At 45.0% G+C, this 27942-nt stretch overlaps 2 protein-coding genes across 3 annotated transcripts in view; one reads left to right on the top strand and one right to left on the bottom strand.

Annotated features, from left to right (window-relative positions):
• Positions 1-18: 18 nt before the first annotated feature.
• SERPINF1 (serpin family F member 1) lies at positions 19-10747 on the top strand. Its single transcript, XM_081027828.1, has 8 exons — positions 19-303; positions 4015-4106; positions 5878-6070; positions 6760-6915; positions 7304-7507; positions 8575-8717; positions 9691-9901; positions 10346-10747. The coding sequence occupies exons 2-8, from the start codon at positions 4023-4025 to the stop codon at positions 10603-10605; spliced, it is 1251 nt and encodes a 416-aa protein (XP_080883954.1). The 5' UTR covers positions 19-303; positions 4015-4022; the 3' UTR covers positions 10606-10747.
• A 335-nt stretch (positions 10748-11082) lies between these two features.
• SMYD4 (SET and MYND domain containing 4) overlaps positions 11083-27942 on the bottom strand; it is a 38439-nt gene continuing 21579 nt past the window's right edge. For both annotated transcript variants that reach the window (XM_081027826.1, XM_081027827.1), the window contains 7 exons: positions 26748-27912; positions 17584-17766; positions 16563-16726; positions 15239-15371; positions 14287-14403; positions 13959-14082; positions 11083-12792 (listed from right to left, as the gene is read on the bottom strand). In XM_081027826.1, coding sequence (XP_080883952.1) covers positions 12639-12792; positions 13959-14082; positions 14287-14403; positions 15239-15371; positions 16563-16726; positions 17584-17766; positions 26748-27912 — 2040 coding nt within the window. In that variant the 3' untranslated portion in view covers positions 11083-12638. The remainder of the gene's footprint in view (positions 12793-13958; positions 14083-14286; positions 14404-15238; positions 15372-16562; positions 16727-17583; positions 17767-26747; positions 27913-27942) is intronic.

Genomic DNA, 27942 nt, shown 5'->3' with positions numbered 1-27942 from the left:
GGTGGGACCACAGGCAGTGAGGAAGACCAGGGCCTGAAGGACGCTCTGGTGGAGGAGTGGGATGTGCGAATGTGTGTTTTGGGGGGTGCGTGGCGGAAGGGCAACAGTGGGTTAAAGTTAACACCAGACAATGATGCAATCACAGAATCTGAATTGAGTGCAGGTCGCTTTAAGAAAGGAGTAGCTGTAATCTGAAGCCTACTGGACGCTGGATTGGGAGGCAGCAGAAAAAGCTCTTGTGCTTGCAGGAGCCCCCTCAGTGTGCAGACCTAGGCTGGGCGCGGAGCTGCAGGGCACCCACAGGTAAAGCAGCTCCCTGTTTGGTCTGTGTGTCAGGGGAAGGCACACGGTTCTCCCGGTGTTGGGGGGACTGGGAGAGGCAGGGTACTCAAGGGAGTAGAAAAGAGGGGTGCAAGGCAGGAGGTGGGGAAACAGTAGCCCCTGCAGCTTGGGTACCAGGGAGAGTGGATGAGAGAGGGCACGGGGAGTTGGGGCTCAGAAGGTCAGGACCCAATTATCTCCAAACCCCACTGTACCACGAGGAGAGGTTGGAAAGACTTGAGTGAAGTGGGTGGGAAACAATGGAGGGGGCAAAGGTGGGGAAGAAGCAGAGAGCTCGGCTGCTGGGTCAGGTCTAAGCAGCACCTCAAAGGAGCTCTGCAGCCCAAAGGGTAAGAGGCTGTCAGGGAGCTGTGCTTCCACTAGGGCAGCTGGGGAGGCAGCCCCTCCTGCAGCCCAGCCTTGGCTTGGGCTCAGCTCCCTGTTGCTTTTTCAAAGTCAACTGGTGCTGATTTCAAAGGTAACTTCCCAACACCACCAAGCAGCTGGTCTGTTGAGCCCTGCTTGAGGGATGGGATGGACAGCTGGGTTCTTCTGTCTAGTGCCGACCTTTGTTCATTGGCCAAATTAGTGGCCGGTAAAAGCTGTGAAGTCAATGGGGTTTTGGTCTCTTGCAATAACCGCTATTTAGCCCAGTCGGGGTTTGGGGCTGGGGGGCTCAGCTGCCAGAACTGGAGAGAATGGCTGCCCACACCCTTTCTGCTCCCTGGGGCAAGTCACAGCAAGGAACAGGTCAGAGCCAAAGAAAAGCTGCAAGCTTCCCAGAAACTCCATCACTGTCTGGCCCATGCCCATCCACCAGGAGTTTAGCCCTCAGGCTGAGGGTCGGAGAGGAAGGGGCCAGGGAGTTCTGTTCCTGGGGTAGTCCTTTGGGGGTTTGGGGAGGTGAGACTCATAGGCACCCTGGCCCAACTCAATCGAGTTCCAAGACTTCAGAAGGAACATTGCCTGGGGGCCTAGTGGTGTCACCATGGGTGGGGTAGGCCTGGAGGGGAACCCTTGGAATCTCCCTCCCAGAGCCAGGCGAGAGGGCGGTGCCCTTCCTTGCAGTGCCCATGAGGTCCACTGCCATGTGGCTTGAAGGCTGTGTGGTTCTGGGAGGAGGAGGAGGGATGGTGTTTGTCTCACAACTGGGTTTAATCTGAAACACATGTATTGGCTTAAATTTATCCTCCCAGCTTGAAGGCAAGATCACAAAAATCACAGTTCCTGTGTCTCTTGATTTGGGCAGTGTGGCAGAAAGTAAGGCCTGACCTTGGCCCAATAGAGAGGATATCTACCTCCTCCCCATGCCCTCCCCCACCTGACAGGACAGGAGTCTGGCTGGGATACTGCCCTTTGGACAGGATGGCATCGCTGTCCCTGTGCCCCTGGTCAGGCAATGGCTGCCTGCCCCAGCCCATGGAATAATCACCTTACACAGGGCATTGAGTTATGCTCAGTGGGGGCCTCCCATGCAGACCCTTACTATGTGCCCCTCACTACCCTTGGAGGGGGCTTTCAATAGTCTCTCCACTTCTCTCATCCCTAGGGCTTGAGGTGGAGGATTCAGAGGTGCCATTCATACTGTGTGTCCCAGACACTGGCTCTGGGCCAGCTGTGGTGCTACGTGACTTTCCCCACTAGGGTCCCTCACCTCATCTTCAGTCTTCAGCTCACTCGTGTGGTGACGGTGACCACATGAGCTGGGGCTTGGGCTCAGACTCTGTAGGGACTCCCACTGAGAAGATCCCACCTTTGAGAACATTAGAATTGGGAACTTAGTTTGCTTAAAGACTATGCCAGGATGACCCCCACCTCCTTGCTCCTACCTCAACTCTCAGCCCTGGCCAGAGCGACTTGAGCTGACAACTTTCCTCTAACCTTGGATGCATCTCACTGAATGTTCAATCTCCTATAAACCAGTCCTCTGAGGCTCAGGCAAAGAAGGCTCCTGCCAGCGCTGGGTGGGGCTGGCCGAGTGGAGAGAGCAGCTGTAAGCCTGGATGGTGTTAAGGTCTCTATCTTGCACTGGGGAAAGTTTTTTTTTGTTGTCTCAAAGGAAGATTTCTCCCTGAGAGGCAGGGGCAGCCATGTGGAAGAGCAGCTGGCTAAGAACACAGGGCTCCATGGAGCTCACTCTGAGACACGAGCTCAAGATGAGGGTTTAGAAGGAAAGCGGGCAGGTTCCCACTGGCAGTCCAGCCATAAGCTGAGCAAGCTCAGGAGGCAGTCTTTTCTTTTGTTGCCTATCACGTTCTACAATCTTGTCCAATGGATTATCAGGCTTCATTTTACAAAGAGGCCCAAAATCACACACTGCACCCCACTTTCCTATTTGTTCTGAGAAGACAGAAAAGTATGTGTGTGGTGTGTGTTGAGCTGGGGGTTGTTTATTGGTCTATAAAAGGATAATGAAAGAGCTTGAGCCCCTTGGTGTGCATGCCCGCGTCTGCGCGCATGTGGGTGTGTTCTAAATTCGTCACTTGGCAGTGTGAATGGAAGGAGAACATGGATCAGCCAAAGGTCCTGGTTGCTGATAGTTTGTCCCCCTTTCTCACTGAAGGACTCTTGGATGATCTTATCTATGAATGCTCCCAGCTGCCTAATCCCCTTTTGCCCCCACATCCTGACTCCAGGGGTGAGCTCATAGACGCAGTGAAGGCAGGAGGGTAAGGGATGGCGGAGAACACAGAGCCCTGCACCCAGATTTCCCTTTTCCCTTGTGGTCCAGGGGCCAGATGAGAGCTGGGTCAGAAGAGACCATGGCTGGGGTAGTGAAGGGGTTTGGATGGTCTTACTGAGAAGTGGGGTTGTTTCACCTGAAGAAGGCTCTGGGGGTATAAGAGCTATTTTCAAGCTGGTAGGGGGAAGAAGACCTGGCTCCCCAGGTGAGAAGGGGGCACTGGGATTCCAGTTGGAGGGATACATTTTGGCTCAGGGACTACTGGAAAGCTCACCTGTGTCTGGCACTCGTGCGTGCTATTAAGGCATTATCTAATTTAATCCTCATCACAATGATTTCCATTGTACAAGAGAAAACATTATGATTTACAGAGCTATTAAGACACAGAAGTGAGATTTGAGCCCAGGCTGTCTAACCCTAGACCCAGCACCCCTAACCATGAGAGTAAGAGCTCTTGACACAGAACTGTCTGAGAAGGGAATGAGTCCCTTATGAAGCCACAGCTTCCAGGTCAGAGGAATTTAAGGAGAGTTTGAGAACTTCTTGGGGGTAGCTGGGGCTGGACTAGATGCCTCCATTCTCTGTGTTCCGTGATCCTACCTATGGGACCAAGGTTCTGCCCCCATTCTGTTACTAGACATTGCCCCAAATCCTATGTAATGAGCTGGTCAGGTGCCTCCAGCGAAAAGCCTTCGTGTGCATTTGTGCTAGAGTATACCTACACAGAGGAGCCCACTGCCCCAGAGTTTTAGGTTTGAAGGTGGGTCTCCTGTCATAGACTATGGGGTGACAGCACAAGGTCACCATAGGACTGTGGGCCATGAAGCAGGTGGAGGGGTGGGGAGTTGCTGAGAGAGAGGGGTCATCAAGCAGAGGGGCCACTTCCAGCCTGTGGAGCCTGGAGGGAAGGTGCCCAGTCCTGCCAAGGCCCTGCTCCCTGCCTAGGGTGGCCCAGGTGGTGCAGGGTGCTGGGTGAGGGACGCAGTCTGCCACCTTTCGCTTTCTTGCAGGCCCCGGGATGCAGGTCCTCATGCTACTCCTCTGGACTGGAGCCCTCCTCGGGCACGGCAGCTGCCAGAACAATGCTGGCAGCCTGGAGGAGGTCAGTGGGGAGTGGGGTGAGGTGGAGGTGTGGGGACATGAGCAAGTCCAGCTCCTCTCCTCCTCAGCGGGTACCCAGGTTCCAGGCCAGGCTCTGGTCTTTGTGTCTAGACAGGATCGGGATTTCTCCATCAGCAAAACAGAAAAAAACGTCTTGCCCTTCCTTTCAGAGAACTCAGTGGGGACGAAAATAAGATCCGGAAAAGCACTCTCACAAACCAGGGCTGTCCCTTCAGTGAAGACCTTTCCTCATTACCTCGCGTGACTGTGGGTCTCACTGAGCGGGTGGTGTTCTTAGACATTTGTTCTGATGTAAAAGCATGGAAGATCTCTTTCCTGTGCAGACGAAGCACAGCTGGGTTGCAAAGGCAAATGATGAAAGCCTAATCTATGTGACCATGGGGGTTGACTGTCACACGAGGGGCCAGAGCAGCCAGGGCTTATGGGCTGGAGCCGTGGACTTTGTTGTTGAGTTCTGAGTTTGAATTCTGGCTCTACCTTTTCGCTAGCTTTGTAACCTTAGAAAAGTCATTTTTACCTCAGTCCTGTTTTCTTATTTATAAAATAAGATTAAAAATACGCATGTTTACAGGGCACTGTAATTTATTTCCGTCATTTATATTTCACCTACTGAACACCTACTTTATAGGTGCTGGGGATGGGTGGAAATATAAAAGCCTCAGTTCTGCCTTCAAGGAACTCAGTTTTTAGAGAGATTAGTTTTTTGGGGTATCAAACATATCAACAAGTATAAAATGAAGGAAGCTAGAAAGGTGAAGAGACTAGGAAGGACAAATTGGTAGTTACAAAACAGTCATGGGGATGTGAAATACAGTATGGAGAATATAGTCAATAATATGGTAAAAACTATGTATAGTGCCAGGTGGGTACTAGACTTATCGGGGGAATCACCTCCTAAATTATATAAATGTCTACCCACTACACTGTACACCTGAAACTAATATAAAATAATATTGAATGTCAACTGTAATAAAAAAATAGTCATGGGGATATAAAGTACAGCATAGGGAATATAGTCAATAATATTATAATAACTATGTACAGTGTCAGATGCGTAATAGACTTATTGGGGTGATCACTTAGTGAGGTATATAAATGTCTAATCACTTTGTTGCTTTGTACACCTGAAACTAATAAATAAAATAAAATGAAGTAACTCAAATGAAAGGAACTAGCACAGAGCCCAGCACATGGGAGGTGGTGAATACACAAGTGAAAAAAGGTGCCTTCAGATTGGAGTGATCAGGGAACGACTGTGGTGGCAGAGGTGACATCTGATCAGGACCACGAAATACAGGGAAGTTCATAGGAGTGTCCAGCTAGAGAGCTGGGAGCAGTGAGCAGATGGGGAGCCTGGTCTGGCCTGAGAACAGCATTTCTTGGGAGTGGAGGGGGCTCCTCTTTGTGTGTGTGTGCCACAGGCCTGAGGCTCACGGGTCACTAGTGTTTAAACCTGATGAGCTAGGGGGTGGCCGGTTAGCTTAGCTGGTTAGAGCAAGGTGCTAATAACACCAAGGTAGCTGCCCCCTCCTTAACATAAATAGACAAACCAACAAACCTGGTCAGCTAATCTCTCTTCTGGACGGCCTCTCCCCAGCAGAGAGCTCCTGCATGATCAGGGAGCACAAACTCATTGCCACATTAGGCTAAACATACCAGACTCAGGCAAGAGGCCAGAACAATCCCACTCAAAGCCCTGAGGAGACCAGTTGTCCACCACTCACCTCCGCTGGTCCTTGTACCCAATCCAGGGCTCCCCGGCCCCCACGGGAGTGTCAGTGGAAGAGGAGGATCCCTTCTTCAAGGTCCCTGTGAACAAGCTGGCAGCGGCTGTTTCCAACTTCGGCTATGACCTGTACCGCGTGAGGTCCAGCAGGAGCCCCACTGCCAATGTGCTCCTCTCTCCGCTCAGCGTGGCCACGGCCCTCTCTGCCCTCTCTCTGGGTGAGTTCTCTGATACAGAAAGCCCCAGAATCCTAGAGCTGCCATCTGGCCTCTGCATATCTATGGCTCTCGAAGCCCTAGAGACATTTCACCTCAGGGAGGGGCGAAGAAGCACTGAGATGGGCCCCAGCGGGATCTCCGTGTGCGAGTGGGAACCCGAGCGCTATGCACACACAATTCCCTGGCTCCCCAGGCGGGTGATGAGCACAGCTGACGCAGGTGTATGGCCTTGGGGCCACTTATTGACAAGGTGACTTTGACACGCATTCATTCCTCAAACGAGCTTCCACTATGTGCCAGCCATTCGGCTAGTTTCCGGGGATATAACCGCACACAGGCAGGCATGGTTTCTGCCCTCACTTGGGTCCCAGTTAAGTTCACGGGGTCAAGTGATAAAACAGGTACCGACAGAACAGTTTGGTAAGTGCTGTGATGGGAGAAGCACAGGGACTGGTCGCCCTCTCTCCCACCCTGTATCTCTCCGGGTCTGATGCCCTTAGCCTACCTTAGGAAAATCTCTGTTTCTTCTGTTGTCTTCCAATTCCTTGCCCACATACAACACCTCCAGTATCAGGAGACAAAAAGACTACCCGTAGTCTTTTAGAGTGTCCCTGTCCTGTCTTGGGAGTTGGCCTGATTCGGGCCCTGTTGGACAGTTATCGAGGCCTAAATCTTTGCCTCTCTGGCAGGAGCTGAACAGCGGACAGAATCCAGCATTTACCGGGCTCTCTACTATGACCTGATCACCAATCCAGACATTCACAGCACCTACAAGGAACTCCTTGCCTCCGTCACTGCCCCCCAGAAGAACCTCAAGAGCGCTTCCCGGATCATCTTTGAAAGGAGTGAGTGTGCTCGCCCCGTCACCTGCTCCACCCGGGGGGCATTCCTTTCTAAACAGTAAATCATATCTGTCCGGGCACTGGTGGGCAGGAAGGGGCCCTGTGAGCCCAAAGAGGATCAGAAAGAGGAAGTGGGCTGAGGGAGACAGTGGGATGGTCGGGGGAGGGCAAGAACATGAAGAGAAACAGCGATGAGCAAAATCTGTAGTTCCCTGTCCAGTGTCCCGAGGGAAGCTGGCACAAAGTCCTGGCGAGTCACTGGAAGACGCCAAGCAGGAAGTCAGGGCCTGCTGAGTGGTAAACCAAAACCTAGGTCTGGCACGCGCTCAAAGAGGGAGGGGATGCTGGTTCAGCTCGCAGAGTACAGGAACCCTGCTCTCTCTCTTCCCAGAGCTGCGGATCAAATCCAGCTTTGTCGCACCACTGGAAAAGTCATATGGGACCAGGCCCCGAGTCCTGACCGGCAACTCTCGCTTGGACCTTCAGGAGGTTAACAACTGGGTACAGGCCCAGATGAAAGGAAAAATTGCTAGGTCCACAAGGGAAATGCCCAGTGAAATCAGCATTCTCCTTCTTGGGGTGGCTTACTTCAAGGGTGAGGGTTCCTCCACTTCTCTTTTGACCAAGGGTGGATGGTGGGTGTCAGGGGGAAAAGAGGGGATGTCAAAGACCTAATTCAACAAGAACCCAGAGCCAAAGCCAGAGGAGGACCTGAGAAATGCACTTGCCTGAGGGCTATCTACTTGTGTCAAACGTTTGATAAGAGGCTTGTGGAGAGACCAGCAGAGAGAAGATAGCACTACCACTCTTGTGCCTGTTTGGGGTGGGCTGGAGTCAGACCGGGGTCAAAGCCCTGCTCTGCCTTTGCTGGCTGTAGCGCCCTGCACAGTTTCAGAGGCTTGCTGGGCCTATGTGCTCACCTATAACGAGGGGACGATACCCGTACTTCAGAGCACTCTGTCTACGTTGTCTCCCACCTTCACCTCAAGCCCAGCACTGTGCTCAGGACGTGGCAGGTACTCAATACACCGCTGCTAGTCCTCTAACAACATTCTTCTAGGTTGTGGTGATGTGCTCAAGACTATTCCAGGGGCCCAGTGGGAAGCCAGTCCCGTTCAGATAAGTCTTGGGTGGGATTTGGGGCAACCTCCCTTGAAAAGGCTTTATAACCACCCATCAGGCAGTAGTGAGAATGGGCCCCTAAACCCCTAGAGAAGGCCCCACTGATCTCTAGGAAGTGAAAGAAGCAGTTACAGAGCAGCATGTTAAAAGGCTCCGTTACACTCAGTGAGCTGGGTCATCACCTTGCTGTGTGAGCAGTGGCGGGTCACTTCACCTCTCCAGGCTTTGCCAGCGATGAGAGGGGTGATGAGATATGTCAGGTTCCCTTCCGGCTCTGCCCTCCTCTGATTCTGTCTCCCAGACACACCACTATAGGAGTTTACTCTGTCCCAGACATCATGGAATTTGTATAATCCAGACAGCCAAACCAATAAAAGCAACGTATTTCCTTCTGAGTTTACTTATTCCCTGATGTGTCAGGGCCTCTGACAAAAGATTCCTGTAGCCAGGCAATTTTCAACACTATGCTTTGGCTGCAGCCTGGTCCCAATGCCTTTCCCGTCTCCTGGGGCTCAGGGCACTCCATTTGTTTCATTTCAGGGCAGTGGGTAACAAAGTTTGACTCCAAAAAGACTTCCCTCCAGGATTTCCACTTGGATGAGGAGAGGACTGTGAGAGTCCCCATGATGTCAGACCCCAAGGCTGTTTTACGCTATGGCTTGGATTCTGATCTCAACTGCAAGGTCTGTAGGAAAGGGGTGACTGGTGGGTGGGTGGGGGGAAGAGATGAAGACAGACAGATGGTGTGTAAATAGAATGACCTTTGAGATCTGTCAGCTGTCTAAATTTTACCTGCTGTGTGACTTTCAGCAAGTTAACACCTTCTCTGAGCCTTTTGTCTTAAAGGTGGGTAGGTATCACAACTTATCCTCTCCGGGTTTGTTGTAAGAATTAATCAGGTAATGTGACATGGGCCCTCAAAATGTTGTGTTTTTGTTGTCTTTTCTTTCCTTCTTTCTTTCTCTCTCTCTTTTTGAGGGGTGAGGGTAGCGTTGGGGGAGAACTTTCATTTCTGGAATTCAAAGCCAAACTGCTGACATTCTAAGCCTTTCTCATATACCTGACTTCTTTTAATTCTAAGTCAGTAGTTCTCAAACTTTTTCTTTGGGAATCTGACAAAGCACCTGAAACCCTTGAAAGAAATGCCATGTAGACACATGCATGCATTTCTGTACATAATTTCAGGAGCCACTGGGGCCCCTGACACCGTTTGTCCCATGGGCCTTGGTTAAAGAACCTCTGCTCAAAGGATCCATTTCCATGCTGTTTCTGTGTTGCGGTGCCCAACACCCCTATTTCGAGTCCGGGGCTCTGTACATAACTGCTGGCAGACAAACATTGGGAGGAAACACAGACCTGGGATTCAATTCTAGCTCCTTAGAACCACAGGAGAAAATTCTTTTAGCAGATCACTTCAGTTGGTATTAGGCCATGGTAAGAAAAGACAACAGTCAAGTTTCTGAGGGAACCTCAGTAGAGGTCTCGCTGCCAGAAAGTGATAGCTTAGAGGGACAATTGTTAAATAGATTAGGGGCTGGGGAAAGCAGGGCCAGGGCCCCGCGAGGAGAAGGCGGCCGTGTGTGTGTGTGTGTGTCCGTCCCTAGGCTCCTGGGCTCCAAAGGACTAACCCATGTGGCTTCCTCCCCGTTGTTTCAGATTGCCCAGCTGCCCTTGACCGGAAGCACGAGTGTCATCTTCCTCCTGCCTCTGAAAGCGACCCAGAATTTGACTCTGATAGAAGAGAGCCTCACCTCTGAGTTCATTCATGACATTGACCGAGAACTGAAGACCGTCCAAGCAGTGCTGACCATCCCCAAGCTGAAGCTGAGTTATGAAGGCGAAGTCACTAAGTCCCTGCAGGAGATGAGTAAGTCTGCAAGCCCCTTCTTCTTGAGGTGCTGGGGTTGGGTGTGTGAGCTTTCCACCTTGCTAAGCAGAACCCCAGGCCTCCAGGACTTTGCAGGGAGACCATGGATGATTCTCTAATTCTAATACATAGTGCTGGAGGGGAAGGCTGTGCTTCCTCCTCATCAGACTCATTCCTTAGCCCCATGAGCGAGCGAGCGTACATCCTATAGTAGGAACTCAGAACACTGTCTCTCAAGAACTGGTCTGTTGACCTGGTTTCTAATCTTAACCTCTCTTGCTGTGTGCTTCTGGGAAAGCCGCTTAACCCTTAACCAGTTGGGAGCCCGATGTACCTCAAAGCTTGCTTACCTCCTTGAATTAGGATTTAAGAATTCGGGTTGTATTCTTCCTTGGGTGTTGGACAAGGCAGGGTTTTAATGGAAATCTCTCTCGATCTCTGCAGAGCTGCAATCCTTGTTTGATTCACCAGACTTTAGCAAGATCACAGGCAAACCCATCAAACTGACTCAAGTGGAACATAGAGCTGGCTTCGAGTGGAATGAGGATGGGGCAGCCCCCACCCCCAGCCCAGCGCTCCAGCCTGCCCACCTCACCTTCCCCCTGGACTATCACCTTAACCAACCTTTCATCTTTGTACTGAGGGACACAGACACAGGGGCCCTTCTCTTCATAGGCAAAATCCTGGACCCCAGGGGCACTTAATGTTCTAGTTTAAAGTTCAAATACCCTAGAAGAAAACCCTAGAGGGAGAGTAGATTATACATTACATGAAGGTTACCCCTATAATGTTTCAATGTATACTCAATGTTTCAATTGCAATAAAAGTGCTTTATCCTTAACTTTTTTACCCTGTTCCTCCTCCGATTTTGAGCTATACTAACATAAATAGCCCTTTAGGGATTTGCTGGTCCTGTACTTACAGCTTGGGTCTATCGAAACGCTGCAGGAAGTCACCATTTATGAGGACTTTTAGTTATCCACACTGTATAAGGCAGGGACTGATTTTCTGCTCTGGGGTGTTTACATACTAGGACCACTAATCCCCCCAGGAGGGTATTTCCTGCCTCCACAATCTTAACAACAACACTAAACTTTAGGTTTTAATTTAAGCCCAGATATCCCCTAGTCCGCTAATATTACCTGACAACACAGGACAACATATGAACAGATACGGGAGGTAATTTGTGCCTTCAGAAAATAATTCTTTACTTTATAAAGCATTTAAAGAAAGCTCTCAAGTACACAGAAAATGGGACCTGACATGCAAGAACTTTAAACATAGTCTTTTAAGGAAGTATGCCTACTTTACACAGTAAAACAGGACCGTTGTCAGGGACATGAAACATGCCAAGTGTTTACAACAGAGTAACTACAGAATTGTCTACAGGACTACATTTTTCTCCTTGAAAAAGGTATCGCTACCAAAAAAAAGTCTCACTGGCCACTGCCTTGCCCGAGTGAGTTAGTAGAAAGGAAAATAAATGAGATTCTGCCTGCCCTTCATTGAAATGTTTAAGTATGAACTGTGTTCCAAATACTCAGCTTCCTGAAAAGTTCCTGCCAGAAATCTTCAGAGCTATTCATTTCCTGATTATAATGCCGAGGCAACCAACGAGCGCTTTGCGGGCATGGTCAGGGTTGGCAAGCTCTCAAAGCAGTGTGGACCGGCCATGCTTTTCCTCTAACTCATCCGAACCACTTGGACACCAGGGTTCAGACTCAGAGAGTCTCCCCACCTTCTGACCGGGATGGGGTCTAGACTGTTGCTACACATCCAAGTAGAAGAGCATTATCTCCCCTACCTCGGTCTCTGAAGTCTGAAACCACAAGCAGTAACGCCCATACCCTCAGTACCTTCTGAAATGTTTGTTCCCCTTCTCAGTACTTATGCAGGCTGTATTTCATGTGCCAGCTTGGGGAGGGCTGGTAGAAAAAAAGTCATCTCTTTTCAGGCTGGCTAATAAACAGAACTCAGACAGCCCAGGTGATAGAAAGTCACCGCTACAAGCTTGATTTTATTAGAATTTGGTCAGTTGAGTCTGCCACGAGTATAGAATGAAAGCCAGATAATAAGGACTGGAAAACTGGTCGAAAACAAATGGAGAGTTGCCACCCTAGGAAGAAATTGCCTGACAATAAAATGGCCCCATATTTATTTCTCTATTCACAATTTGTACTCCACCAGTTATAACAAAGGATTTGAGGAAGCTACATACCATAAATGAAACTGCGTCTCTAGAGGAATGGAGCCTTACTGATTTCTTGCTTTATAATTATTTTTCAATTACAATACAACTACTCAGAGTTTAGGTTCCCACTGGAGTGGTACACAACATTTCATTACTACTAGAAGCCATAGGACTGTTCCAGGCAAACAGACTATCATCATTCAGTGAGGTGGCATGCAGCCCAAACCCCAGGCTCACATCCAGACGCCTGCAGATCAGCTAAAATCCTTTTAAAGGGCTTAGGCTCTCTAGATGCTCGTTTTAGGTCTTTTCTGGGAACTGGGACTTTTTACTGGAGGGCAGTTAACGATTTCAAGAAACAGTCATCAAAATAGGTGAGCGTCTCTCCAACTGCAATGCTTTCCAAGTCCTTCCCACCCCTCAGACACTAAGCATGTGACTGTCAAGCAAGTCCTGGATTTCCTGGTGACAGCTCCGTGGCAACAGAAGCTCTTTAACTCATCTTCCACGGCCTCTTTTCCTGTGGGTGAAAGTCCCCGTAGGACCCTACACAGAAGGCCCCGCAGGGATGGGCGGCAAGTCCAATAAGTAGGATTTCATCTTTTGGAGCTCCTGGATTTCGTCATTCCAAGGGCCATAGTGCACCAACAGAACCTTTTCTGCCTCTTGTATTGTGTTCAGAGCTTCGGGTATTGCGAACCTGAACCAAAGAAGGTAAGGGGAGTGAATCCACTCATTCAATCAAGCAAACACTAATTGAGGGCCTTCTCACACCCTGTGACGCATATAAGGTAGGTCATGTTGGTCCTCAAGGATCTTACCGTCTAGAAGGGCAGGGAAGACAACTTCTACAAACACAGTGCAAGGCAGAGTTTGAGAATGAAGTTATGAAAAAGAAGTACAAAGATGCCAGGATCTTGAGAAACAGGCAAATCTCAAAGCATTAATGTGATATTTACCCCCAGGTTTACTCAGGAGTCTTCATCTTAACGGTAGCCCAGTCCACCCTTGACTTATCTCGGCCCTTTTGTCTCTCTCTCTCTCTCTCTGACCAAATGGATTGTCTCTACATCTCAGGTATCAGGTCCACCCATCATTCATAATCTTAGGATCAAACGTCACACTTTCTCTCACCAATGTACTAATGGCAGTTATCCAGGCTGGAGGTTTTCTATCCAGAAATCAGGGCCTCCCAATGAGCTCGGTTGCAAAAGTGGATGAGGCTTTTCACCTTTCCTTTTCACCTTCCCTTTCACCTTTAATGTGTGGCTCTTCCCTTGTAACCTTCAAAGCAGGGTTTCTCAACCTTGACACTACCAACAGTTAAGGCTGGGTAATTTTCAGCTGTGAGGGCTGTCCTGTGCACTGTCGGATGTTTAGCAGCCCTTCTGGCCTCTACGCTGAGTCATGACAATCAAAAATATCTCCAGATATTGCCAACAGCCCTCTGGGGTGGGGGCAAAAATACTCCTGGCTGAACACAACTGCTTTAAAAGGAATAGGATTAGGGAGAAGGAAGAGCCCCTGGAGTTGAGGGTGCTGAGAATGAGAGCCCGAGAGAGTTGTGAGTAAGCAGGGAGGACTGAGAAGAATTGCTATGGCGTGGGTGGTGGGGCTGCCTGGCAGTTCTCCCTAGGAAACTCCCTTCAGAGCTAAGAGCTTTACCCATATCTCTCAGGAGGAAATTCTAACGCTTCAAGTTTGTCAGCAAAACAGAAGGAAAGGATCTCTCCTAAAGGGGAAATGAAGAAGTTTTACCACACTTGAAAGCTCCATAGAAAAAAAGGAGCACACAGAAAAGCTTAATAAAAAAGACGGAACAGAATGTGGCTTGGTGAAGTGCTAGGGAACAAGAGAAAGACTTACCCATTGAAAAAGATTTGGGCCAGTTTGAAGAGCTCATGGCCCATTTCAACACTGGATGGCCCGTGGCGAATCTCGACCACTTGGAGACTCTTCTGGAGATGGGTAGCTGATTTTTGCCAGTCCCCTGTAAAGAAAGAAAAATCTGGTTCCAGAAAAGAACCACAATCAACTGTGGATGAACATTTTCAGGGTGAGGAAAGCTAAATGGAAGGGAGAGCAGCCTCAATTGAAAGACTAAGAGATAACCAACCGGATGAGGCCAGGGTCATGACCAAACCCACAAGGCAAACTTGTTCCCGACAGAAGAAAATGAAGACACATGCCATACCTAAGGTGGCATAGGCCTGGGCCAGGTCATCTTCAATTTCTCCTACCACGCTGTGTTCCGCTGACAGGAAGCTCTCAGCATCACGCTGGCACCCCAACAATAGCTGAATGGCTCGCTCTATCAATTCAAAGAAAAGTGGCCTCATTATAGACACAGACACAGCTATAGAAATGAGAACCCAGCTCTTAACATCTATATTAGCTGGGCTAAATGTGGAAACCTCACTTTGTCTCCTTGAGTTGTGACCAACTCACAATGTTTGTTCTAATAAAGCTGCTGTGTTCTTATGTTTTCTCTTTCCAGAGAAAAAGGTGCCGGGTGAGGCCTCCCCACATTTACTCTGGGTTTCCATTTCAGTTTGAAGTGTTTCACTGTGGTCATTATTTTTCTTGACTCAGAAATCTAAGCTAAAGGTCAACTTTCATAAAGTACAGTAAATACATTCCCATGACATCGAGCTCTAAGGCAGGGTTTTCAAGGGTAATGAGGAGTTCCATAACACCCACTGTGAAAAAAGCAGGATACTTATATCCATTGGGCATAGGCCCCACTGCTCTCTGGAAGAGAGATGAGGCTCTGCTGAGGGCAGAACAATCTCTCTAGGAAATTAGGTCATTTAGCCCTGGAATTGAAATAAATGACACTGAACTTTTGGATATCTACAAAACTCACGGATGTCAGGGATGACCCGTCGGTTGTCATGGGCTACTTTAACTTAGCTGTCTGATACATAAGAACGACAGCTCAAATCACCTGGCCCTTTTTCAAGGACACCACACAAATTGAGCTGGTTAGGGTTTGGTCTCCTTGGCCTACACAGCCATCTTGTGGCTGGCATGGGGATAATTAAATTCAATTGTTCAATCATTACTGAGTATCCTTGAGTCCAAGGTGATCTCAGAATGAATAAAAAGGAAGGGGCTAGAGGATTAAAGCAGGGAGCCAGTCTCACCTAGTTTACCATTTCTTAGAAGCTTCCGGGCCATCCCAACCTGCTGCTGAAGGTCCTGTAACCGAGAAGCTAGGTGATCCCTGCTGACTGCTTCCGTACAAGATGGGTTGTCACAGCTCAGCACATCAGCTCCCTGTGGAAGTCAGTTATATCTTTATTCCTATACCAGAGTCAGCTAGCAGCACTGCATGTGATTATATTATAGAATTGCTCCACAGCTTCTGACCCGATGGTGGAAAGAGACTCCAGCAATAACGCACTATGACCAAAGCCTGACTGAATCTGGTTTGACAGCAGCAATTCTAATGAAAGCAGTGGCCCTACCTTCCGAGATTTAATTTTTTACATCCAAAATTAAACTGGTACATTCCATGGTTTCTTTCCCTCTCGAGAGCCCTTCTCTCATCTCTCTCTGGGGCCATGATTTTGGATGGCAGACACGTCTCTGGTGGTTATGAAAAAGCCGTAAGAAAACCAATAGGTGAGGCCTTCCCACATTTGCCCTTGGGTTTGTAACTTCAGCTTTCCAACACAACCTAGCCCTACATTCTACTTATGGTTCCCCTAAGAATACTGTGTCCTCTGGCAGAGGAGAAAATCTCTGAGGTGGACACCTGTGGGTTTTAGACACCAGTATCTATGCCCTCATTTGGCAACAGCAACCTGATTTCTCCTGAGGATGCTCTCCCACCCTCCCATATTCAGTGCCTGGTAGCTGAGGGGGTGGACATGTGGCTCAGATATAGCCCATTCCTCTGGTTCAAATGGCTGTAGGAAAACTATTCGACTCTCATTTTCTTCCAGCCATAGATATCATCAGGTCAATGAAACTCAATACAATTTTTGCCCAGACTGCAGTTAGACCAGTGCATGTTTCTGGTCATCGTGCCACCACAAGAGGGAAGTCTGTCTGAGGATGGGGCTAACAGAAAATGGAGCTGAGGGAGGCAGAGAGAAAAACTGGGTCTTGGTGACATCATGAGACCCTGGATCAAGCTGTATCTGAAGTACTCCTATCCTGGGACCTTCTAGTGATTTACTTGTGTAAACAAATTCCCAGGCCCCCCGCCCCCAAGCCAGTCTAGGTAGGATTTTCTGCTATTTGCTCTTGAAAATCTTTCTCTTGAAAGATTATTAGATCTGACTTTTCCTGCGGTTCTTGCAGAGGGGTAATCAATGTGTGGGGAAGATAGAGTGAAAGGGAAGAAAGAGCACTGCTCTAAGCACCTATAAGCCCAGATGGCTTCCTCCTAAAGATTTATGGCCTTTGGGCTGGATAACTGACCTCCAGGAGAAGTCAAGAAGAGAAAGAAGAGAGATTCACCTGCATGAGTGCTCTGCAACGGTTACAACAGAATGCTTCCCACCTGGGCCCTGCAGCGGGTCTGTGCTTCTCATTTTGACAGGCTGGGCAGTTGCAGTCAAAGAAATACTGAGACCTCAGCTTCTGTTGCCTTTCAGCAACACCCATCCTGCTCTCGTGGGGCCCTGCAGAGAGATCACACTTGGCCGATATTTAAAGCAAGAACGAGTCAAGCACTACTTAAAACAACTTCAGCTTAGCAGAGGGTCTGCTCAATTATTCATCCGGTGATAGGTACCCTTTACTCAAATATTTGTGGAACCAGATGTAGAAATAAGCTTTCAAGTTGAGGAGACAGGAAGAAAAAGAATCCAAAAAGTTGTTCCCAGATCATTTTCAGTATACGAGGCTTATGGGGATTAAGCAATGACATACATGATAATTTAGACACAACAGGCCCAGTAAGAAGGCTCTTTTCTTCTTTCTTTCTTTTTCTTTCCTTCTTTCTTTCCTTCTTTCTTTCCTTCTTTCTTTCTTTCTTTCTTTCTTTCTTTCTTTCTTTCTTTCTTTCTTTCTTTCTTTCTTTCTTTCTTTCTGTCTGTCTTTCTTTCTGTCTTTCTTTCTGTCTGTCTCTTTCTGTCTTTCTTTCTTTCTGTCTGTCTTTCTTTCTGTCTGTCTCTTTCTGTCTTTCTGTCTGTCTTTCTGTCTGTCTGTCTTTCTGTCTTTCTTTCTGTCTTTCTTTCTTTCTGTCCGTCTTTTTTTTTCTCTTTCTTTCTTTCTTTCTGTCTGTCTTTCTTTCTGTCTGTCTTTCTTTTTCTGCCTCTCTCTCTCTCTCTCTCTCTCTCTCTCTCTCTCTTTTCTTTCTTTCTTTCTTTCTTTCTTTCTTTCTTTCTTTTTTTTTTTTTTGCTGAGGGATGCACTGCCTCTTCCAAGACACAAACACTGGCCAGGTGAAGGCAGCTGCCCGGTGCTTTGCTCCTTGTGGTTTACCCCGTCCTTTGCTGCGGGAGCAGGTAGACAGGAGTGAGCAGGGATGCCTCACCATAGCAGTGGAGAATCTCCTGCCCTTTTCCGATCTGCTCTGATGCCCGAATGCAGGCGACAGTGCTCGTGAAGGACACGCTGGTGTTGGGGCTGCAGGAATGGTTCAGGAGGCTGACAACAGGGAAGACACCTGTGGCGAGGCGGACCTGTCTGCTGTTGGTAATGACGTTGTCTTTAGATCCTGGAAGTGCACAAAGAAAAAGGGAAAATGGGCCAGGACATTAGTCCTGCCCTCACCAGCCGTGCCTCAGAAGACGAGCTGGGCAGTTGGGCCTGAAGCCCGCTTGAGTCATAGCTCCACAGCCGGAGCCGATATGGAGCAGATGGAACACGGCTCACAGCAAACTCTGGTCCCCAGGAACCAAACCAAATGAACACATGAAAAGTCTACCTAAATCCTGGAACCTAACCACTGTGTCTCAATACCACAAACACCCAAAGATTAGAACTTAGAAAACATAATTAAAAAGGAATTACCAGTTGGGAGCTTTCTAGGTAGACATAATGTTCATAAGGACACAGAAACCAGCTTATTTCCCAAAGACTTTTATAGTCTAAGTGCTCTTTGGTTGGTTAACAGAACAAGTAACCTAATTACTACCCCAAAGTAAACAGGCTTCTATTTTACAAAATCAGTGGTCCTTATGCTTTCCTGCTCATTCTGCCCTTTGTCCCAATTTTATGGGAAGTCAGTCAGCAGTAGTTCTCTTTGAAAAAAACTCTGGACTAGCTCTATTCAAGACAGTCTCACGTCCCAAACAATCTCTTTTTTGAAACACAATTAACCAGCAATTTAACTACATGATTGAAAATTAGGAAGGAAGAAAGGAAGGAAGGGCAGAAGGAAGAAAGGAAGGAAGGGCAGAAGGAAGGAAGGAAGGAAGGAAGGAAGGAAGGAAGGAAGGAAGGAACGAAGGAAGGAGGGAAGGAAGGAAAAAACCCTCTCAGCAGCCAGGCTATTTCTGCACCACAGCTCTTACCTTTATATGTGAGTTCTTTGTATACTTGGTGTAGGCCTACTTGCTCTTATTTTAGCCACAGTTCTAATGAGCTTGGCTATTCAGTTTCTCAGCCCACAACAGTCCAGAAACAGAACTAATAACAGGCAGGTTTTCTGACAACGGCCAAAAAGACAGGTGAAGGACTGGAGAAGGAGGCAGAAAACGTACACAAGAATAACAGTTGCCTCAGGGCAAACACTGTACCACTCAAGTTTTACTACAACTGCAACATTTCCTTTAACCAGAGGTTCCTAGACTGACAGCATACCTGCATGGGTTTTTGTAACAGCCACCCATATCTCAGCAGCATGCACAATATGGATAAGCTGGGGCATCCAGAAGGGCTTACATTGTGTTCAGTGGCCTTGGTTTATAAGAGGAAATTGTATTTCCAACAAAACTGGTTTAATATGACAGATATTGGTACTCAAAGGGAAACTTGCAGTTTTCTGGAAAACTGAAAAAGCATCAGATAATTCTGGTATCACTGTATATGTCGGAACTCTCGATACACCAATCTCCAGAGAAATAAATTTGGAGTCTGGGTACAAATGTTATGAATAGAGAAAATATAAACCAGCATGTGAAAATGTTCTAGAAGGGAAAACATGAAATATAGGAATAATGTGTCTCTGCAGACCATTCTATAATATTACTTGTTGCTATGGAGGACAAGAATAGGACAAATAAATAACACAGAGAATCCAAATGACTCCATTTTAGTCAACAGTTCAACAAATTGTATTGCAATCTTTCATCAGAGCTTCTCCTAAGTGCTTAACAGATTTCAGTTTTTCTCTCCTCCCACCCCCTTTGTCCCTTCTGGTATACGTGCTAATGAGCAGTGAAAATGCTAAAAGGTAGGCAGCAGGAAGGAGCAGAACAGGGCACGAACAGTTTGTGGTCTGAATAATCAGCCTCTGCATAATTAACAGTTGACTTGCATTCCCAACTACTGATAACTGGCAATCTATATTAGAACAGCTGCTAAGATTTTCCCAGAAAAAATGATCACAATACAGTGAGTAATGTCAGCTTCGTGAATTATTTATAGGTTATCCTTTAACAGAAGTAGGCCCAGGAACGGAGTGGGGTGAGTATTTATGTCAGCGTTGAGTCTCTCTCTAATTATTTCAAAAAAATTAAGTATTGATTTAAAAAAAAATTCAATATTTTGCATTACTCATCTATTAGTAGAGATAATAGAAAGTGAGACTATGTATGTACCTTATCAACCAAATTTAACATGTGACATTTTGTGCATTAAAAAAAAGAGGAAAGGATGCTTTGTTTTACCAAGTGTATCTTGTTAATATCCCTTGTGCATTTAAAATGGGATTCAAGCAAAGAGAAAAAGATTCATTCGCAATACTTCCTGAATATACTTATTCTGGTAGATATTTTACAAAACAAGAAATCTGTGTGTATATCAAAAAGTCAGGGACCCAAACTGAAGGTAGATTCCTTGGTTGTTGAAGAGTGAAAGCAAAGGGCAGTGAATGGATCTGAACCTACACAGAACCTCATGGAGCCCTTTGCTATGACATGAATCCAGATACAACATGTGCCATTCCCACTGTGACAGAACCACACATACCACAGTCTAGAATATCATCAGTGATTAACTCTGTCCCTTCAGATAAGGACCAAAGAGAGGTTTCTGAGGAACTTTGATTAAAGAGGATTTATTCAAAAATATTAACATACATTTTTAAAGGTTTTTTTGTCAAAGTCTATTCTAGTTAACACTTTAATCCTTCTTCTGTGCTACTAATGAAACAGCTGCTAATGAAATTCAATGAGAACACTAAATTGGGAGGTGTTGGAACTCTAAAGAAATAATAAAAAGGGATATAACAAGATTAGAAAGTTGAGCAGACTAAAACAAAATTAGATTGAATTCAAAAATGAAAGTGAACATTGCTGGTGGGCGTGTAACTGGTACAACTTTACTAGAGGGCAACTTTGTAATATGTATCAAGTGCCTTGAAAATGTTCATACAGAGCCGGCCTGGTGGCCCAGATCGCCAGTTCGATTCCTACATGGGCTAGTGAGCTGCGCCCTCTACAGCTAATATTGTGAACAACAGCTCACCCTGGAGCTGAGCTGCCAGAGGTTGGCGTGAGCTGCGTGGGCTACCATGTGCCGCCATGAGCGGCTCGTGCCCAGCATGAGAGGCCGGCTTTTTTACTAAAAAACTAATTAAAAGTACGAAAGGAATACATGGTAGTCAGGAAAATTTTAAACCTGAAAATTATAGAGAAAATAACAGTCAAGTATAATCCTATAAGCCAGGTATAACATTTGGGTGCATTTTCTTGCAGTCTTCTTTCTAGTCTTACTTAGGGCAATTTTAACATAATTGGCATTATGGTGCACAGAGCAGTTTGTAAGTTACTTCTTTTCACTTAACACATCATGGCCATTTCCTTACAGCCTAACTTAAAATGCTCATCACCATCATCATCATCAAAATAACCAAAGCAACTCTGCCAATTTGACAGGCCAAAATGGTATCTTGTTTTAATTACGAGAGGTCAGACCAGACCCCCTTTATCACTACTTTGCTAAAATGCTTGCTTATGTATATTTTTAACATATTTATTGAGATCTAATTTATGTACTACAAGATTCACCTATTTTAAGTGTGCTAATTCAATCGGTTTTGGGGGGAAATTAACTTCAGGTGTGCAACCAATATCCCAATCCAATTTTAGAACATTTCCATCACTATGCATCTTTTAAAAAGTTGGATTTTAAGAGCTGTATAGTTGCTAGCAATGTTCTCTCATTTTGTCATTCACATTTTAATTTTTTGGTTATGGGTTTTTGGAGGTGGGGAGTATGAAAACAACAGTTATTTCATTTGCTTACAATGCTGTGTGCCAGCAACTCATGCCTGAGCTCCGCTGAACATTTTTTCTGCTGGTTTTGCCTGGGATTACTCATACGATTGCATTCATCTGGCACATGGTCTTTTTTCCTCAGGGAGGCTAGCCAGGCTTGTTCACATGGCCATATTTAAGAAGTTGACAACGGAAGCTTCAAGGTCTCTTAAGGTTTAGATTCAGAAGTCACATAAAGTCACTTCTACTGCATTCCATTGGTCAAAGCAAGTTGCCGGGCTGGCCCCGATTCAAAGGCAGGGGAAATAGACTCCACCCTTGGTGGAGAAAAAGCAGGCAAGTAGCAAAGGGACAAACAGACAGGGATGGGAGAAATTGTGAGGGTCATTTTTACAAATAATTTTCCCCAGAAGCCTGGAGGTTCATCCTGTCCTCTCTGCGTATGAGAATACTGAGACACACAGAGGTTAAGTAACCCCACCAAGTTCATACTGACGGTTAGCAGTACATCCAGAACGGGGACTCAGGTCTGCTGCCTCCTAGTCCAGTGTTTTCATTCCTTCAAGGATCTCGTTCACATCCTCTATCTTCTTTACAGATTGTAATATTTTTGCTATTTGGTGGTTAGGTTAAGTTTAGCTATCTTCAAATTTCCTACATTTGGTATTCTATACTTTAGAAATCTCTCCTTCTTAGACCATGTAAATGTTTAGTTACCTTTTCCTAGATATTGTATGGTTTGATTTTAAAATATTGAACTTTTTAATGATTCGAAGAAAGAATCTAATACTTTTGGGGGCTATCGTATCAGTACCAAACTGTTTTTAACTATTGTAGCTCAATACTGATATGAAATCTGATAGTACCAAGCCCCTTCAGTACTCTTTGAAACAAAAAGGCTGTTCTCATCCACTTATTCAAGACGAACTTTAGAATCATTGTCAAATTACTCCCCCCCAAAAAAAAGAAAAGAAAAAATCTAATTGTATCTAATTGTGATTTTATCTGAAACTGCATTAGACTGATTAGGTTAGTGAGGGGAAACTGACTGCCCTTTTTGCAGTCTTCAGTTTTTCCATCTAAGAATATGGCATGTCTCCACATTCATCCAAGCTTCCTTTTATAGCCCTCCAAATTAAAATATCCTTGCATTTCTGGAAGAAAGTGTACTTGGTAATATATTATTATTCCTTTGATAAACTGCTGGATGTGATGTGGCAGTGATTTATTCAGGATTTCTATACCTACATTTACAGGTGAGACTGGTCTATAGTTTTTATTGTTGGCTTTGCAAAACGGGAAAGAGTTCTAGGTTCCCCCAAGCCCTCGCATAGTTTATATTGTATAAAAACGATGTGTTCCTTGAAAGATTTTTTCTTTTCTTAATTTTTTTAAAAACGTGGCTAACTATGTTCCTTAAAAGTTTTAAAGAACTCACATGGAAAAGAGTGGGTCTGTCTTGTTTTTACAGAAATATTTTGGTAACTTTTTCAATTTCTTCTACAATTACTAGGTTTTTGAAATGTTTCCTGTTTCTGGGAAAATTTTGGCCATTTATATTTTTCTGCAAAGTTGTCTACTTAGTATTTTCAAATTCAATAGTTTTAAATTGTATTAAATATTTGCTTAAAATTTAAAAGTGAATTTATATTATTGGCTATATCCCACTCCTTGTTCCCAATTTCAGGGAAATTTTTTTCCCTAAATAGATTTCTTAGATTTGTCAAATCTTTGTCTATATCAGTCTGTCAACTGTAGCCTGTGGGCGAAATCCGGCCTGCTGCCTGTTCTTGTACAGATGTGGCCTAAGAATGATTTTTACATTTCTAAGTGGTTGGGAAAAAATAAAAATAATTCTCATGACATGAAAAATTATAAGAAATTCAAATTTCAGGGACCTTAATAAAATTTTATTGGAACCCAGTCATGCTCAGTTGTTTGTGTATTGTCTATGGTTGCTTTCATGCTACATTGGCAACTGGGTAGTTGCAAAAGAGACCATATGACCTGCCAAGCCGCAAAGGACATGCCTGGCCCTTTACAGAAAAAGTTTGCCATTCTTAGTCTATAGGACACAAGTTTTGATAAATATATCTACTGAATTCCCCAGCTTATGTTATATTGGTTTTGAGGTTTTCATTTTTTTAAATATAGTTGATCAGTCAAAGTCAGAGTGGTATATGAAAGTTTCTCACAACTATGGAGCTTTCGCCAGTTTCTTCATCTATACTTAATCATTTTTGTTTTATAGACACAATCTCTATGTTTCTGAGAGCTAAGGTTGATGATATATTTCAGTGTGGAGAGTTTATTTTATAAAAATAAAATGCCTTCTTTATTTTATTAGACGTATTACCTTGGGTTCTACTGTTTCATATTGAAGGGGAGCAGAGTTTCGCACCCCAAAAATATGACTTTTGGGATACTGACTATTTTAAACTGGTTATTTTTAAGAAACAAAACACGAAAAATCATTGACCTTTCCCCTGTCTAAAGGGAACTGAGAAAGAGGACCTGCTCCAGGAAGGAAGATAACACAGATAGCTATAGATTAACAGGAACTAGTGTATGATAGACAGAGAGGAACCTAGCAAGGCCCATTTGTTCAAAGTTATATCTGTGTCCCATTTTTAAAGATGCCCAGCAGACATTTACCAAACATTTGCTTTTCCGTCTTCAGGTGAACTGCCTTCCTGCCTTTCAAAGTCCCAAACCACAAAGCCCCCTTCTCCTTAGTTCCAGAATCGCAAATAAGCTTCGACTGCACCACGGGTCTTACTCGGGTCTCACATTCTTACGGTACCCCAGTGTACGTCCACAATAATTTTAGACATTTTCTCCTGTGAATCTGTCTCATGCTCATTTGATTATTAGCCAAGCCAAAACTTAGAAAAGTGGGAGGAAGTTTTATTAGTGACCCCCGAAATATTAATACTAATACCCTGATAAGCTTTGTGATTCCTGACGTGTCTTGCCCAAACACTTTGGTGGTGTTTTGTTATAGGTGTCACTTTTGTAAACAGAATGTAGTTGGATTTTAATTTTTTTGACCCATTCTGAAAGATTCGTTTAATAGAGTTTAGCCCATTTATACTTACTATTTATAGTCATTTTTTACCATCTTCTTATCTTTTGCTCTGTGAACTGTTTTTTTAAAAATGTTTTTCTTTTTCCCTTGAATGATGGGAAAGGTATACAACCTGTTTTAAATTTATTAGAATAATGTTACCACTGTGTGAATGTTTCTAATTTTAAAAATATGGAAAAGTTCAAAGAAGAAAGTAGTAATCACACATATTTCCACTTTGATTAATTAATCACTGTTAATTAAGATTTTAGCACGTTTGCTTGGAGTGGGTTTTTTTCTATGTATATATTTTTAAAACATCATATGAATAAGAATAAATTATGCATAAAATATTAGAACCGTATAGATGAAGCCAGAGTCTCTAATCCTCTTTCTATCACCTCAGGTAACCAGTATTATGCCATGTATTTATTTTTTCCAGTCCTTATTAACCACAAAAAATACAGGTATTCCTGGCTATCTATATTCTTGCTATCCAAAAATTCATTCTTAACAACCTCTGAAAAATTTTACCCAAAATTTGCTATGCAGATAAAAAACTGAGTGTAGGGGTTGCTGGTTAGCTCACTTGGTTAGAGTGTAGTACTAACACCACCAAGGTTGCTGATTCAATCCCCACATGGACCACTGTGAGCTGCACCCTACTTAAAAAAAAAAAAAATGAGTGTAATGAAATGTCATATACACAGAACAAAAACATTTCTTTGACTGTAAGGAGTAGACCAACGGAGAAAAGTGGATGGAAAACATCTTCTTTTGTCCATATGGTTCTGCCATTCGGCCACAGGGAGTCAGCCTGAGTTAGTGGTCCCTGCTACTATTTACCTGGACAATAGTTTCCAGTTTTCAGAGCTCCTGATATTTGAATCTTTTTTGTATGTTCTATGAAGTATTTTCGAGGCAAGACACAATAGAATTAAGAGTTAGTAAGTTTCTGCGCTATAATCTGGAAGCCCATAAACTATTTTTTATATTCAGAAAAACAAAACAAAATGAAAACAATATTTTTGTAAATGCCAGTGAATGTACCCAAGGGGAAACATAATTCTGGAAAAACACTCAACAGATTTATTTTAGAAGGTAGCAAGGGCTCACAGAAACAAAAGAAAGCAGAGAAGAAAATAGAGACTAGCTTGCTTTTATAGTACAAAGCCAGTGCTACTACTGGGTGCTCTACGTGCTTCAGGACGGGGAAGAGAGTTTTGCCCCAAAACACTTCTAGTGCAACACCTATACGTGTATACCACATAACTTGGCAGCTGAATTAAAATTAAAGATAAAAATCTACAAACAAAAGGTTGACAAAATTCTACATTACCCAATAGGAGAAGATCAAAAGAGCTGAGCGTGTATAGTTTAGTTAAGCCACATTTAATATTCATCGGTTTAGCAATCCTAGGTTTGGTTAGTATCTAATTCCTCCCCTCAACAGTTGATCAGAAAATTGAGAAAAATACAATGAATTGATTGAATCAAAAGACATTATCTGCTAGAAGGGAAATCGAACGATAGAAATACAGGAAACACCCTTTCTTTTGAAATAATAGGTCTGCTGTCAGTACATTATATTAGATATGTCACTCATGGTGCTGGGCACATCTAACCTCCCCATCTACCTTAAATAGCCTCATATAAATATAAGATCTGGTTCAGGAAAGCAGGGTGAGGCTGGTCTGTGTCTAGAGGTGGACAGTGGACAGCGCAAATGTAGGCTGGCCCACAGCTTACAGTAATATTGTGTGGAAAGCTATGCTCGGCCAGATTCCTCTCTTGGAAATTTAAACAGCAAAATGAGAAAAATTTGCCTATTGAAAAGAGAAGAGAGAGTACCTGAGTCACACGAGTGAGCTAAGATTCTGATACCTTAACTACAGACCCTGTTCTTTCTGTAGTCTTTATTGCTTCAGTTCTCCTTTACAATCAAAAATTAAGAGGGTAATAGGGTTTTTAGCTTTAAAGTATGTTTACAAATGAACACATCATCTTCACAACTCTGTAAAGTTATGTCGGATGAAACTACCCACTTTACAGATGAGAAAACTGAGGCAGAGTGAGGTCAAATATTTTGTTAAGGTCACAAAGCTTCTCAGTGGCACAATCATGATAATACATGACAGCTGTGTTTTCCCATGAACCACTCTAATGGCTTCCTTTATAGGTCTTTCTCCCCAAACATTAGCTACACCAAAGCAATACTGTAAGGCAGAAAAAACGTTTCCCTCTTACCTGTTTGCTGTATGGTAGTTACTGCCTGAGCATTACATTGTAGCTGTAACACGTGTCTCAGCATGGCCACTCCCCAAATATGCAACTCTTGACACAACGCAGGAGCCATTGCTGCTTTCGGCTGAGAGGATTTCAGACCTGTTGTGAGGGTCTGTAAACTGGCTGCTTCTAGCTGCCTGCACAGTGCAGAAACACTTAGAGCACAGAGGAATTTGTGCTCTGGGCTATGGTTTTCAGTATGGGGCAAAAGGTTGAAGACAGCATTATAATTATTTTCATACTTCCCATTAATATCACATCCAGGAATTGGGGCCTCAACCGTTTCACCATTTTCCTCACTCTCCCCTCCTAGGTCATCACTGAGTGTTTGCATCAGATTCCTGATTTCAGGTAAACAGATGTCCTTGTTACTAATCTCACCACAAAGCTTCCTTATGACATTGTCAACATCCTCAAATCTAGCTAAAAGAGTTGACCTCAGGGCAACGTGGCAAAAGACCCCCAGTGTGAGAAGCAGTCCCCCTAGAGAACATTCTACACTATGGTAGAGATCCCAGGCCTGCTGCATACACTCTTGGCTGCAATACTTGGCATAGCTGCATCCATCACAGGGAACCGGGGCCAAAGTGTGCTTCAAACATCTGTGACAGTAGAGGTCCCCATTGGTAACTCTGGTATCCCACTTGCTCTCCAGGCCATGACATAGTGGAGGCATTTCTCCCGGGTTAAGGACACTCACAAAAGCATTCTCCTTCACCAGGAGCTCTCCTGGGAGAATATCTTTTGTGGCAATCAGATAGCGGCCTTTTAAAGGGTCTGTACATAAGCTGACAGATGATGATGCGCTGGAAATTTGTTCATTCTCTTCCCTTAGGTCCATATCCTCAAAGGCTTTGGTTAGAGCTTCTGGGAAGGTTTCTGTGAGATTCTCCTTTTCTTGTACCTTCATTTTCAGACGACTAAGGGTTCTCTGCAGAATCTGAAACTGGGGAGCTGCTAGGGTTGGGTTGGCAGCGAGGTTCCTTTCGAGATCACTGATGGTCTGGCTTGCCTCCTGTAGTCTCCCTAGAGTCACCAGGCAGTCTGCCTTCCGCAGCATCAGCTTGGGTTGCAATCTTTCCGGATATTTATGCATCTGTGCTCTGATGATGTCTTCAAGACACGTCTGAAAACAGGAAGGAAATCCCACACTGAT

The sequence above is a fragment of the Rhinolophus hipposideros genome (assembly GCF_964194185.1).
Source record: "Rhinolophus hipposideros genome assembly, chromosome: 20".
NCBI lineage: Eukaryota > Metazoa > Chordata > Mammalia > Chiroptera > Rhinolophidae > Rhinolophus > Rhinolophus hipposideros.
Note: the sequence above shows the minus strand (reverse complement) of the source record. Positions and strands in the feature narration are given on the sequence as shown.

Coding starts and splice junctions, on each gene's coding strand:
- SERPINF1 (XM_081027828.1), top strand. CDS start 4,023: ATGCAGGTCCTCATGCTACTCCTCTGGACTGGAGCCCTCCTCGGGCAC. Junction 8,718..9,690: donor ATTCTGATCTCAACTGCAAG/GTCTGTAGGAAA, acceptor CCGTTGTTTCAG/ATTGCCCAGCTGCCCTTGAC. Junction 9,902..10,345: donor TAAGTCCCTGCAGGAGATGA/GTAAGTCTGCAA, acceptor CGATCTCTGCAG/AGCTGCAATCCTTGTTTGAT.